This window comes from Macrosteles quadrilineatus, unplaced genomic scaffold, assembly GCF_028750875.1.
Source record: "Macrosteles quadrilineatus isolate MER2022 unplaced genomic scaffold, UCM_ALF_1.0 Scaffold_5__1_contigs__length_97177068, whole genome shotgun sequence".
Classification (NCBI taxonomy): Eukaryota; Metazoa; Arthropoda; class Insecta; order Hemiptera; family Cicadellidae; genus Macrosteles; species Macrosteles quadrilineatus.
Genome location: NW_026542598.1, coordinates 67,370,112 through 67,385,156, shown reverse-complemented (window position 1 = coordinate 67,385,156; position 15,045 = coordinate 67,370,112). Strand labels below are relative to the sequence as shown.

General features: G+C 35.7%; 2 protein-coding genes across 2 annotated transcripts; both read left to right on the top strand.

Annotated features, from left to right (window-relative positions):
• The first annotated feature begins 497 nt into the window (after nt 1-497).
• LOC128994707 (quinone oxidoreductase-like protein 2) lies at nt 498-7,553 on the top strand. The gene is made up of 6 exons (XM_054419438.1): nt 498-818; nt 2,815-3,069; nt 3,569-3,757; nt 5,414-5,595; nt 5,947-6,096; nt 7,064-7,553. The coding sequence occupies exons 1-6, from the start codon at nt 597-599 to the stop codon at nt 7,215-7,217; spliced, it is 1,152 nt and encodes a 383-aa protein (XP_054275413.1). The 5' UTR covers nt 498-596; the 3' UTR covers nt 7,218-7,553.
• Nucleotides 7,554-13,301: 5,748 nt separating this feature from the next.
• Nucleotides 13,302-14,659, top strand: LOC128995672 (uncharacterized). The gene is made up of 2 exons (XM_054420690.1): nt 13,302-13,332; nt 14,124-14,659. The coding sequence occupies exons 1-2, from the start codon at nt 13,302-13,304 to the stop codon at nt 14,657-14,659; spliced, it is 567 nt and encodes a 188-aa protein (XP_054276665.1).
• Nucleotides 14,660-15,045: the final 386 nt, after the last annotated feature.

Below are 15,045 nucleotides of genomic sequence, written 5' to 3'. Positions count from 1 at the left end.
AATCGTACATGAAAAACTGAAAATAATGCAGTGACTCTTTAGTTTCTCCAAGCTTAAGTTCTTTCATATGGGCTCTTCTAATAAAGGTATGTGTTTGTGGTTCATGTTGTCTGTAGTCTAGTGTCGCGTCATATTCCATTTCATCATTTTCAAACACACAACAACAAGTATCCCTTTTATGTGAAGACTATTTCTACGAAACACCAGTTCTCCGTTAAAAATGGACGGATTTTTACAAATGATTTGTCAAAATGAAGTATTTTTTGTGTATACGCCCCCTTTCACCATTTCCTTACTCCGGCTTTGCCCCATAGGCCATCAAAATCCCAATGTATTTCTTATGAAGAAAAAATAGCATTTGATAATTCAGTTATAATCTTGATTTTTCGGCAATCCGAGTTCCGACTCCATCGTCCTAGATCTAGGGACTTTTGCCTCAGAGTTGGTGGCAACACTGCATACAATAACAATAACATAACATAGCCTCAAATCTCAAATTTGTTTTTGTTTTCAAAAATTATGTTTATCCGGTATGTAGGTTAAAGTTAGTAGTAGTGTCTCACTCAAGTGACAAGTAAACTTTTTTATTGTTAAAAATGCGGAATTACGTTATGATTCCCAGCTTACTTATTCGTTGTTGTTCTTACTCGAATCAAAGTGGTTCAAGAAAGTTTGCATCGAGCCTAAATTATAAAGCATTTGTACCTTATTTACACCCAAGTTTTCGTGAAGCATCTACAAAAGCGGCTTTCTGCAACAAAGTGGACGAGCCTCTAAAAATTGAGGATTATAAAGAAGAAAAGTTAAACAAAGGAGAGGTTATATTTTTAATACTATTCATACATAGCCTAGTCTTATTGGTTTAGGCTACACTTTAGTGCCCAACGCCCCACATTTACTTAGTTTGATAATCAGCTAGTAGTTAATTTATAATATCATAATGTATAAATATCGAGGGTACACATCCATATCTGTTGGCACAAATACCGTAACCAAATGAGTAATAGGCCTATTGATTATTCAATTGTTTAATTCGATATATCGTTTGGATAGTTAGGTTATCGATCGATATTTTCATTCGGTTGTTTGTGCCAACAGATATGGAAGTGTACCCAATATCAATGATAGTATGTCATTCTATATACAGTATGTTATGTAAGTTGCAGCTCGTGACATCTAAGCTGGCACTTGGCCGATCGCCACTAGTATCTAGTTCAAAAACATTATGTCCCGTCATGCGGGTTGCATCAACTGTCCTCGCGACCCATATGAAGGCGCTCGTGTTACATAATTCAAGGGGAGTCAACCCCTTGAGGCAGCGGAAATGTTTGCAGTCTGGTCTTTTCCCTACCTCCACCCTCCTCCCGCCTACACTGCCTGCGCTAGGCCAACTGCCAGCTGAGATGTCACAAGTTGTAACTTATTGATTTTTCCATCATTGTTATAGGAAATCAATAGGCCTAACTTATAGAAATAGTAACCGACAAAGTAGACTAGCAGGTACACAAAAAGGTCTTACCAATACTGCACTATACAGCTCGTCAGCTTTACTCCCACCACTGATAAATATGCCCTCCCCAGAAGTCGTACTACTGAAGGCCTAACTACTGCAAGGCATATTTCCTGCTGGCAATCGCCCAACATGTCTAGGTTTACAGAAATTTGTTCCAGGAATTTATAGATTTTAGTAGTATTTTTCCTAAAGTTATTATAAAGCATAGAAATAATTAGTCTTTCAAACCCTAAACAACAAGTTTTCGGTTAGGTTAAATCCAAGCGTTGAACAAAATGAGAAAAACTGCAACAGCTGATTGTAGTCATAAGTTAATATTTTTAAGTATTGCCATCCTATTTTCAAGCGTACACGTATTACGTGCCCAATATGTTTACACTACCCATTACCCATTACGTGCACTCCCTACAGTTTTTTGTTGTTTGGTTGAAATACTGTAGTGCGGCAAAAAGATGAGTGCGGTAAAAAAAGTGAACGCAGCAATTAGCTAACTTACTTTGCGTGCTATAATCAGTACAAGAAACCCCACTTTGTCATGTAACTGTAGGAAAAAAAGGAAAAAGTAAACAAAAGATTTGTACATGTGTTTATAACAAGCCATCCAAGGATACTAGCAAATTTAAAAATACAGTAAAACTTAAAGGTAAAGAGAAAAACACCAGTTGTAACTATTGAGCAAAGATTACACTAAAGATTACTCGATATAAGGGAAAATAGTTCCGATCAAGTAGGTAGGCCTTAATCATTTAAAAAAGCCCTAGGCCTATCCCACTAAAACTTAATCCCTGAAATATTGAGGCATTTCAAGTAAACTAATTATATCTGGGGGCTTTAATGGCATAAAGCTATTGCCGTAGGCTATGCTAAATCCTTATGAAAAAAGAAAAAACAGTCAGAATCTCAATTTTTTTAGAAATAGGTAGTAGCGAAAAATCAAAAAATGGCTGTTTTGTTTGGTTGCATACTTTTACATCACAGAGATGCTATTATTTCAGCGATCAAATTAACTTTGCTTTGTGATAAAAAAGTTTTTATTGTAAATTATAAAATGTCTGTAAAGTTTATGATATTGTCTAAACGATTAAACCCAATAATTAACACCAACACAGCCAAGCAAGGTTCGGTAACCGCGTTACTATTTCTAATTAAATACAAATAATAATTGAATATTTCAGGTCTAGCCTATTAAATTTATTTCCTAATTTTTTAGCCAGGAGGTGCAAATACACCCCTATGCACCCCCTTACGGGCACCCATGTTTGGAATGTAAACCTAATCAAACACAAGTTTCTTTATTTCAGATTAGAATCAAAGTACACTATTGTGCTTTAAACCCTCGAGATTTGCTGTTGATAAAGGGAGCTATACCTGCTAAAACACCTTTTGTGCCTGGGTATGAAGTTTCTGGCGAAGTTATAGAGATAGCTAAAGGAGATGGAAAAGAGTCAACAAAAGATGATGACGATGATGATTCTATTGTAGTCGGTGATAAAGTTGTTGCTCTCAGTAAATCATGGCTTGGTGGATTAAGAAGCCACTGTGTTGCCCCAATTCAGGTTGGTATTTTAAATAAGCTGTAGTGTAATTTGTATAGGCAATATTCTGTATATCATATTTTAGAAAGAAAAATATAACTTCTGAAAAGGCCAGATGGTAAGAAGCTCTTCTTATTAGTCTCTTGAGTGACATGAGAGTTAATGAGACTGATTTACCTAATTACTGTAGGCTACTGTTTTTATCAGATCTTTGGTAGGTACTTTACTTTATAGATATATTGTCATTTATTGATTTTTAATTTAAATTTCTTTTTAAGTGTGAGATAGATAGAATTATCACTAACCTAGGGCCTATATCTTTCAAGTGATCGCTCTCAATCCAAATATCAACAACCACAAAAAAAATCAAAACTGTTTGTTGTTGTTCAAATATCACGAATCTATAAATCTCATGAATCCAAAAACTAAAAAACCTTTCTCATCCTCAAATTTTAAATAGGTAGGCCCTACCTTCAGGAAGGATAGACAAATTAAATTAGGAGACAATTTTCTGTTTTAGGACGTCTGGAAGTTTAAAGCAATAGAATCTGAAAAAGCTGCTGGTCTGATAATCAACTATGGTCATGCCCTGTTGAGTTTGTTCCGGAGAGCAAAAATCAAGAAAGACAAGGTCCTAGTCATCACAGCGGACACCGGTGGAAGAGGATTAGCAGCTTTAGACATTGCTGCTAATGTTTACAAAGCAAAGGTAATAAACTGTTAAGAAACCTTTTTTTTTGGTTTCTAGGTAGGTTTAAATTTAAACTCTTTCTCATTTATAAATAAAAAAGTAGGCTCTCCTCAGTGCTTTTTGGCAAGGGCTCCCTTGATTTAGACCCTAGTTGTTAAGATTACATTTAAACTACCATTTATATTAAAACCTCTTCACAAGCTGCAGTTATGCTCAAGTTATGTCTAGTAGTCAAGAAAAATAGGAAAGTCGAGAATTAGTATTGAATTTCAAAATAAACTTGAAAAGTCGGGATTTAGCCTTTATTTTGATATCAAAGTCAGGAATTTTCATGATTTTCTGCGATCGCGCAAGGCAATGATCACGTTTCCGTGACTGCTGGAGACAATGATGAAGTCTACACAACCGCAGTAGATAAACAGAATTTTGCCGCGATCGCGCTATATGACAACCACGTTTTTGTAACCGTGGGATATATTCATGATTTTGCCGCCATCAAGCTAGAAGGCGATAGCATTTTCGTGACAGAAGGAGACGACAATGATGTCTATACTTACGGCTGTGGGAGATAAACAGAATTTCGCCGCGATTGCGCTAGACGACGATTATATTTTCGTGACCACGGGAGACGATGATGATGTCTACAGAGTCGTCTTTAGATCTTAGTTTACCTTTGATATGGTAGTTATTTACTGTGTTGAGAAGGGTTTAAACCCAAATTGGCCAGTTAGAATTTTTCATTGCTGCATTTTCTTTTGACTTAAAGACAGTGGTTGGTGTAGTATCACCAAATTATTTAGAAAATTTGGTATAACTATAAAAATCGGTATCAAGAACCGAGAATCGATACATTTTGGTATCTGCACATCACTAACTGTTGAAAAAAACTAGTCTTGAAAAATTGGAATTATTCTTTGAAAAGTCTGGAATTAGTCTTGAATTTTAAAATGGATATAAACTAGACTCATGTATGTGGTCCTGTTTCGATGTTTTAAGCGTTAAAGGAATTGAGTTGCACTCACTGTCACAGTAATAACAATGAATTCAAACCTTACCTACAATGTATGTTTATGGGGAATAGTCAGACTGGATTTTGTCGCCGTAATAGCTTTGCGCCGCCGCCCCTAGGTAAGCGCTATCCTCTCTCTCTACGCCAATTCTCTGTCTCTCGTACTCTCTCACTTTGTCTGTCACTCACATTGCTTTGGGGTCCTGATAACAGCGCCTTTCCTACTGAGAGGTTGCAGTGGGGACTTGCCAAAATTCTAAAATCTCAGGCTGAATTTTAAACATGGCCATTTAGTTTCTTATAAGATCTGTATTCATTGGTAATAAATAGCAAAAGAAAGCAAAACATGGTAGAACTGTGTATTAAGGAAATAAAATGTTCCGTCTGAATTATCTTGAAAAATAGTTTCTTTTATTGAAACTGAAAGGGCACTGTGTAAATAGGCCCTTCTTCCTGAAAAGTTGTGGTGTATAATGTATAGTAAAGTTTCTTTCAACCGGGATGAAATTTGTTATCTAAATCTAAAATTCTCTCATCAGGAAAGCCTGCTAAATGCCCTACCGAAAGTTAAATAATGCATAATCTTTTAACCTAAAAGTAGTTTGGACATATAACTTGTGTATTTTAAAAAAAGGTTTAGTAGTCAGTACTTAAAAATTTTTGAGGTTGTTGGCGTCTGTGACTCGTCTGAAATGGCAGATTTTATGAGGGAAAGGGGTGCTTGGAGTGCCATCAAGATGGATGCCAAAAGTCTGAAAGCAGCGGTTCGTGATATTGTTGGCGACAAAGGGGTCGACATCGTCTATGAGACTGTGGGAGGGAACTTTCTAGCAGGAGCCATGCAGTGGTAAGTTGACGAGTTTCAACAAGTGCTTTGAGGCTTCAGAGTCAAAATCTTATATACCGGTATATTAAATTTAAAAGTGTTTTTTTTTGTCGTTCGCCATAACTTTCTAATTTCTCTACCAATTTTCATAAATGAGGTGTCATTTTAAAGCTTTTTTTACCCACTACACTGAAAAAATATAGTAATCACTATTTTTTCTGTAGCTTTTTGTAAAAACAATCTATTGTATCATTCTGCAAGTAATTTAGACTTGAAATGTTTACATACTTGAAACCACCTTTATACATAGGGGTGTCCCAAAGGGGTCACTTTTACCTTACGTTTCACATGCTTGCCATTTTCTAATTTCAGTGTTAAACATGAAGGTCTAGTCATCTTAGCAGATATACCTGGTCCTGAAGATGTGATAAAACCAGCCGAGTGGTTCAATATGCCGCATACTTTCAACATGACGGCTCTCTCACTGCACCACTACAGGGATCGTGATTATCCAGTGTACAGGTAATTTTGTATAAAAACAGTAGTAAATTGCATTCTTTACATAAAAGTTCTCATGTTTTCATTGGTCTTTTGAGAGTTGATATCCTTATTGAATCAATATTATCTGTATTCAAGGCCACTAAAGGTTAAGGTTTTAGTTAACAATGAATTCCTAGTACTCAAACCTCTGTCGGAGAGGACATGTTACCTAGAGGAAACCTTAGAAGTGTGGGTGTTAGTTAATACCTTAGCCCATGCCGTATGACTTTTTGAAGGGAATTTTTATTTATTTGGTTTTTATTGTCTATTCAGTTTTTTGTACTGTTTTTAGCGAATTTCCCATACAGGGAATATATATGAATTTGAACGGATGGTGTTTTTGGCCTCTAGGGACCTCAAAATGAAAAATTAAATCGGTGCCGGGTCCAGGTCTTGCCATGAGTCCTATTACCGTAGTTTTATTTATTTGGGTTTTTTGTCCATACAGTTTTTTGTACTGTTTTTTTGTCTAATACAGTAATTTGGCATTGTTAAAGATTTTTGTAAAATAAAAGTTGAAACCCCTGTCTTGTTACTATCTATCATCGACCTTTTGTCAGATAGCATCATTTATTGATGATAGCCCTTTGACAAACGATCTCACTTGGAATTGAACCAGCGACCATCATGTTTGATTGAAGGCTGTAACTATAACCACTCAAGTTGAGATATGGAAAGGAGGAATTCAGTTAAAGAGAATTGTGTTCAGCTTTTGATTAAAAGTTGATTCCATTAAAGGATTAGGTACCTTATTTCTAAAAAGCTTTTTTTAATAGGGTTCTGTAAGAGATTTGTCTCCATGTGTACGTGCAAGCTATCCACTTGGGAATTCTAATTAGAGTTTTTGTTCATCATATTACTGTTTTTTAGTTGATCACAAGTTACCCCTAACCCTAGTGTATACTTTGTATTTAACCTGTCATAATAACACAGTTTATATATTTTTCAGGCAAGCGGTGAGTGATGTCATTGAACTTTGTGAACAGAATCTCATTAGTCCTGACGTTCCACACATATTCGAACTGAAGGATGTCAATGAAGCAGTCAAAATGCTGAAGGAGCACAAAGTCTTGGGCAAGATCCTTGTTAAACTTGGTGGTTAAAAACCTAACTCGTATTAGACCGATGTAAAGCGTACTTGTTTAGTCATTCGGAACGATGCTCGATTGTAATTTTGTAATTTATCTAGTTGTCAAATATGTACAACTTTTATTTCATGTGCAAATCATTTTTTAAATCAGAAATTGAGACCCAGTTGCCCTATGATTTATAAGCTTATAGAATTAAACAATTTAACAAATTATACAATACATATACAATGCAAATATCTTTAATAGAAACTATTGTACATTTGTAGATTGTTATTATGTGTAACCAATCCTCTAGTTGTCTTGTATGACTGTGAATTTATCAGAAATAAATTTTCATTTTTATTTGAAGACACTCCCTCTTTTGCCTTCTTTTTTCTTGGCTGGCTATACAATCTGTTACCAACTACTACCTACTTATTACTTTACTACAGTTATTATTACTTTACTTTTAGTTTTATTACTTTACTTACAGACTTTCCTTTCATACTGTCACAAACTCCAACAAATTGGATGAAAGCTACAATTGACATGTGCAGAAACCTGGGAGTTGAGTATAGAAGCACAGTACTGTACTTGGACTAATGGACTATACTATTTTGACCCATAATACTAATAATCATTTTGGCCCATTTCCCGGGGTTTGGCTGTTTACTTAGGGGGACACCCTTTATAAAAGATGTTACTCTGATCAAAATCAATCACCACTACCATATTTTGTGTGCATTTACTGTCTTGTTAAAAACAGAGTACCGGTATAGTGTAAATATATATTTCAAGTTCAAGTGTTATTAGACGTGATAATTAGAAAGCTATATTAACACCTTATTTAAGATAAAAACTAAATTTTGTTTTGATTCACGTAAATACGCCCTAAATTCGTTAAAGTCGAAGAAGAAAAAAATATCTATATATTAATTTGAAACTGTTTTTCTTTGTGACAGCTATTTTGAGAGAACGGCTGGGCGTAGAAACTCGGTAGAGGTGTCTAAAGAAAGGTCCTGGTCTGTAGATGAGCCATCAAAAGAGAAACAAGGAGAATTCCCTCGGGGCTCTGCCCCAGTGGCCTTTAAATTCCCATACCATGTTATTCTTATGGAGGAAAACGAGGTTTTTGTCACAGCTAATTTGAGAGAACGGATGGGCGTAGAAACTTGGTAGGGGTGTCTAAAAAAAGGTATTGGTCTGTAGGTGAGCCCTCAAAAGAGAAACGAGGTAAATTTCCTTGGGGCTCCGCCCCAGAGGCCTTTAAAGTTCACTCTGCAATGTTGTTTACATTTCGACCATATGGATAATTTTACACTACTTTTAATGAACCAGCTGTTAATATTAAAATTGTATTCAAAGGTCTACTGAAACTGTCAAAATTAAATGTTTACATTATTATTTATGATTTTAAATGGATTCTCCACTGCATGACAAGTTTTTTATAGTTTCACCAAAATGATGAATTTATGATATGTTTTAAATGTTTTGTTCAAAAATCAATGCTTTATTGTTCTTAGAAAATTTTGGGTTGAAAATTGTGTCATAGATGAGTACGTTGAGGATGAGAGCTGTGTTCAAGTTTTGGAATAGACTAACTACGGAGTCTATGGTTTTGGTAAAGTAGGTGAACTAATGCACAGCCACCTCTAATACAAGGCCGCGACGTTCGAACTGGCAACGCCGCAATCACACCCCCTCTGCGTCCGTCTTCACACGCGCTAGGCTATGAACATCAATGAGAGTATTGCTGCTCTGTATCAATGAATGAAAGTATTTAAATACGCAATAACATATTTTAGTAGATTTTAAGGTATGGTAAAATAGACAAAATTGTAATCTAGGTTGTTAATTTAGTGAAAAATTGCAACATACCGCAACATGTCTAAAACTAAAAATATACAAACATAATGTTTTTGGTTGCATTTATCGTATTGTAAGTGCGATGAATGTGGAAATAGATGAACTTTATGTATTTCCTTTGTTAATTTTATAATCTACACTATTATATAACAATATAGTGGTGTCTGTATATATGTGTGTTATTCAACATAGTAAAAACTACTAGACAGACTGTGCTTAAATTTTACAAAATAAAGCTACTACACCAAGAATGGTTATACAGTAGGACTAACTTATTGCCACTTCAATACTTGTAGAGACTTTTGGGATTTGTAGAGACTAACATCTAACGATTTGTTCAAATAAAATTAGTTTTAAATTTTTAATAGGAATATTAGGCCATGTTTTAGTCTACCTGAGGAAACCATAAGTTAGCGACAACAAAATTTGAAGTTTTCATTTTGAAGGCATACTGACTAAATAATTTATTTTATTTGAATAATTACTAAAAAAAGTTTGCCATTTTGAAAACGATTTCAGAAGCTAGGCCTCCATATGGCTTTCCACAATATTAATAGAATTTTTTATCACATCAACATTCAGACTGGATTCGGAGACTATGATGCTTTTATTGTTAGATGGTGCAGAAGTTTACTTATTTTTAGCGAATTTCCCTATAGGGAAGTAGCTATTACCGTAGGTCTCATGGTAAGACTTAGGCCCGGGACCGATTTACTTTTTCATTTTGATGTCCCCAGAGGCCAAAAACACCACTCGTTCAAATTTTTATATATGTATATATATATATATATATATATATATATATATATATATATATATATATATATATATATATATGTGTCCGTGAACACGATAACTTGAGTAATTTTTATCCGATTTTGATGAAATTTGGTTTGAAGGTGTAAGGCGGGATAAACTTGAATGAGTTCGCGATCCAGCATGATCGGACCATGGAAACAGGGTTTTATGGGGGGTTTTATGGGGTAAAAATTGGTTTTTCTCACTTGTTGCCCTCAAAACACAAAATTTCCCAATTTTTCTCTAAACCTTCTTAAAGAGCTTAAAAAAACAAACAATTCAGTATATCAAAGTGTTTTTTGTACGGTTATTGGTTACGGAGAAAACTAAAAAAATGGTAAATTTAAAATTCCCATGTTATTCTTATGGAGAATATTGTAAAATGTTGTAGTTTGCTTGTTTATGGATATCTTTTGATCAAACTTGGCAAATATATTCATTTTATACTAAGCAATAATTATTTTACTTAAAACACTCACTTTATTAGTTCCTTGTAGCAGCAAACCTAGGTACTCGTTAAACCTAATGTTATTTAAATAGATCAATTGAAAATCAATTCAGCCAAATGGAAATTCGCTTAGGCGTCAGGTTTGCTGCGGCAGGGGTATATTTTATACAATTTCGTACACTTCAAAGTCCAATTTCTCAGGATAGGTACAACCTTTGAAAGTCGGGTTTGTGGCACTTAATTCTGATGAAATATACCTCTAATTTGATACCAAACTCGACATTAACTTATGTTAAAGAATATTGGCCGTCTCTTGGGTGGGACGTCACCCTAGCCTTGAAAATCGATTTAATGACATGAAATTATCATAAATTACAACAAAATATGCATAGGCCTATACAGTTTTTTTTCTATATTTGATAGTTTAGGAACAACGATTTCAATCCCGGACTTCTTAAAAAAAAAAATGTCAACAAGATATAGATTGTTGGGGAATTTTCCTGAGATCAACGGCTGGGGTAGATTCCAAATTTAGAGAAATGAGTAACAATGGAGTACTATGTAGCCACCGAGGTATGGTGTCGTGTATATATGTGTAGATGTAAGTGTGTATATGCTGCTTTGCAGCGTCTGATCCCTGGCAACTATACTACTTCCTGCCCAATCACTAGAGATTTAGGCCAGACTTAGGCTTATCTCGGCAAAAGAATTAGCTACATGAAATAGTTCTGTCTACTCTGTACTTTATGTACTCAATGAAGTACTATCTATAAAGAACCCAAAATTTCGGTAAAAGAAAGGCCACAACCATTAGAATCAATTCTAATGACTGATTCTAATGGAAGTGGCCTTTTACAGTGTATGTCTAGCCGGGTGTATTTATTCTTAGTGTGATAAAAGATTTTTGTGCGAGAACTAAACAATGATTATTTAGCTTATAACGAGGGAATTATAAACCACAATTTCGCTTATAACGAGAGAACGGTTTGAGCTAAAGTCTTCAAGTTCGGACATTTTCCACTAAACCCTATATGGAGAGTCCATTAAAAACATGTTCGTTGTAATTAAAATAGCCACGTCGCAGCAAACCTGCAGACTAAGTGGATTTACCTGATTCGCTTGTCATTAAAATAGGTCTTTAAAATATAAAATTTATTACTAATATAAGTAACATTATTTTTAATGAGTACTTAGGTTTGCTGCTACCTAATAACGAGTTCGTGAAACAGCATGATCGGAATATGAAAACGGGGGGTTGTGGGGGGGTTTATGGGGCAAAATTTGGGTTTCGCATTTTTTACCCTAAAAACATAAAATTTCACAATTTCTTTCTAAACCATGTTGACGCGTGCTTGTATGCCTGACGGTTAAAGAGAAAATAAAAAAATGGAAATTTTAAAATTCCCATTTTATTTTATGGAGAAAATGGTAACTTGTTTATGGATATTTTTAAATATGTTGATCAAATTTTTCAAATTTATTTATTTCATCTAGTAAAACGTTTATTAAAAACACTTTTTACCTTCCCTGTAGCAGCAAACCTAAGCTCTCGTTCAATCCAATGTTATTAAAATAGGGAATAAAAAAAATGAAACGTTGCTCCCTAATTGTTGTAAATAAAAAAATGCTCCCTAAAAAAATGTAAATATTTAAATTATTATGTTATCCTATGGAGATAAAGTAAACTGTTGTAGTTTGCTTGTTTACGGATCTATTTCAATAAAATATTGTGAATTTGTTCATATCATACTAAGCTATTAATATTTCAATAAAAACGCACTTAATCATCTGCCCTGTTACAGCAAACTAAGTAGTAATTTAAATTAATGCTATTTAAATATGTAAATAAATCTTCAGGCAATATTTTAATAAAAGTCAAACAAGATAAATTTGAAATTCACTTAGTCAGCACGTTTTCTACGTAGGGGTATTTTATTTTACTAGTGTACATGTTGTTCGAATTCGAGCAATTGCTGAATATTAAAGACGTTATTTTAAAATGAATAACAGTAATAAATGACAAGATTCGACTCAAAGATTATGGAAATACTCAAGATGTGCATAACTGATCGATATAATCAACATTTCTTGCAAATATCTTATCATTTTTCAATAGCTGATCTTGTTTTTTTAGTGTTTTCTACAAATAGCCTTACTCATAGCCGCATTAAGTTGTCCATAATAACGATTAAAAATGTAATATAGTGCAATAGTGCAATATTAGATTGTTAGTAACCGGAAGCGTACTAAGTTACTGGGTGGCTGCACAGTCTACATCGGCGTGGAGCTGATTGACTGCCGATCGGTCAACGAGTTTTCCGTGAATATGATCTTCACTTCTAGTCTAGCAAGGTGTGTATCTAGATGTTGCCATGTTTCCTTCGTAGTTTTTAGTAGATGTCACAATGGCGCAGTCGATGTAAAGTTAATTATGTTTAACTCTTTTTCGCGAGTGCGAAGTGTTGAAAATTGTATTTGAAGAACCATGACGTCCCGTTTGATAGGGAGTATGGGAGAGTTTAACCCTCATGAAGAGGATATATCGTCGTATTTAATGGGGTTAAAACAACTTGAAGGCCAACAACTGAACTTGAAGGACAACTTGACTTGAAGGCCAACAGCGTAAAGGAAGGATCGGAGTTATCCATTTTGATTACTGTAATCGGACCAAAAGCCCTGGCTGTTCTCACGGACTTAGTATCACCAGATTCGGTAGATTCCAAAAATTATAAGGATCTGTTAAAGGTGTTGGAAGCACATTATTCTCCAAAAAGGTTAGGGTAGTGACTTCCAGCCGTTGGCTACTATCTTTGGCTCAAAGCGAGGAACTCCAAGCCTAGCCGCAGCGCGCCTACAGAGGTGGGCCTGATTTTGGCTTCGTATGACTTCGAAGTGAGATATCGCAAGGCGCCTGATGTGCCACATGCCGATGCCTTATCCCGGTTGCCATTACCGGCAAGTGATTCGCTGGAACTGGAAAAGAACTTTATCTCGCACACACAGGAATGCGTGGAGGTACTAAATTGCTTCAGCACGGTGAGTACCGAATCACCTTTCACTTCTAAGGAAATTGCTAAATGATCTATCACTGGTACTGATCCTATATTATCTAAAGTAAGAAATTATGTTTGGCACGGCTGGCATGGCGCTGTGGACAAAGAGTTATTGTCTTATGTAAAAAGAAAAGATGCACTTTCTGTGCATAGTAATTTTCTTCTGTGGGGGGGCCGTGTGGTCATTCCGATAAAATTGAGGAACCAAATTTTAGAATTGCTTCATGATCAACATCCAGGCATTACACGGATGAAGCTGTTATCACGTAGCTATGTGTGGTGGCCCGGTATAGAACAAGGTATTGAAGAAACAGTGTCTTCTTGTTATATTTGTCAGTGTACGAGGAATGCAGCTCCAAAAGTCACTCTCCAACAGTGACCCCGTGTGTATGGCAGATGGCAACGGGTGCACATAGATTTCGCTGAAGATACTAATTCTAGGCAACAAATGTTAGTACTAGTAGACAGTTTTTCCAAGTGGATAGAGGTGTTTGTCATTAAATCTACTAATTCTCTCAAGACAATTGAGCGTCTTCGTTCACGTTTTGAATCGTATGGGCTTATCCGGACACTCTAGTATCAGATAATGGCCCTTCTTTTACAAGTTTTGAGTTTAGAGAATTCTTAAAAAAGAATGGAGTAAGGTTAGTCTTATCGCCTCCTTATCATCCTGCGTCAAATGGTGCTGCTGAGCGGTGCGTTCAAGAAGTGAAGAAGAACCTATTGAGACAGGTGTTTAGTGAAGGCGGTTTTGGTACCCTGACGTTCCGGCAGAATTGTTTCTCAACTGGATACCTAAAACTAGGCTTGCACTACTCAAACATAACCTTCAAGCTCGTATTGACACAAACCTGGACAGACAGAAGAGGCATAGGGCAAGGCCAATATTCTTTAAAGTCGGAGAGAATGTGTTCGTCAAAACTGTCAGGCAGGAGAAGATTGATTGGGTACCTGGAAAAATTCTGGAGATAAAAAGTCCTGTAAAATATTTTGTTAGTGTATTGGGAAAGGTGAGGCGTTGCCATGCTGACCACCTTAGGTCTAGAGTTAACATGGAAGAGGAAGGAATAGCAGTGCCAAGTTGTGAGGCAAGGTCTCCCATGAAACCCGTACTTCCTGAGCGAGGGGAAACTTCAGAGGACAAGGAGAGACAGCAAGTTTCGCCCAGGCGGCAATCTCCATTGAAGGACCCTGAGACTGCAGCGGTTCAGCCAAGACATGAAGACCCACCTGCGGTAGTGCAGTGCAGCCCGCCAAATCTTAGGAGGTCCAAAAGGACAATACAAAAGCCTGATAAGCTAGACTTTTAAGCTATTCAGGTAGAAGTAAGAAGAGTTTATTTTAGTTTTTATGAGAAGAATTTTTAAGTTGAAATCAGGGTTAAATAAATAAAAATGAAGAAAAAAATTATGAAGAGAAAGTTTTATGTTTTGAAGAGTTTGTTATTTGTGGTCTTACAGCAGTAGTGTGGGCCTAATCCAAATGGTGGCGAGTGTAATATAGTGCAATAGTGCAATATTAGATTGTTAGTAACCGGAAGCGTATTAAGTTACTGGGTGGCTGCACTGTCTACATCGGCGTGGAGCTCTATGATTGGCTGCCGATTGGTCAACGAGTTTTCCGTTAAGATGATCTTCACTAGTCTAGCAAGGTGTGTATCTAGATGTCGCCATATTTCCTTAGTAGTTTTTAGTAG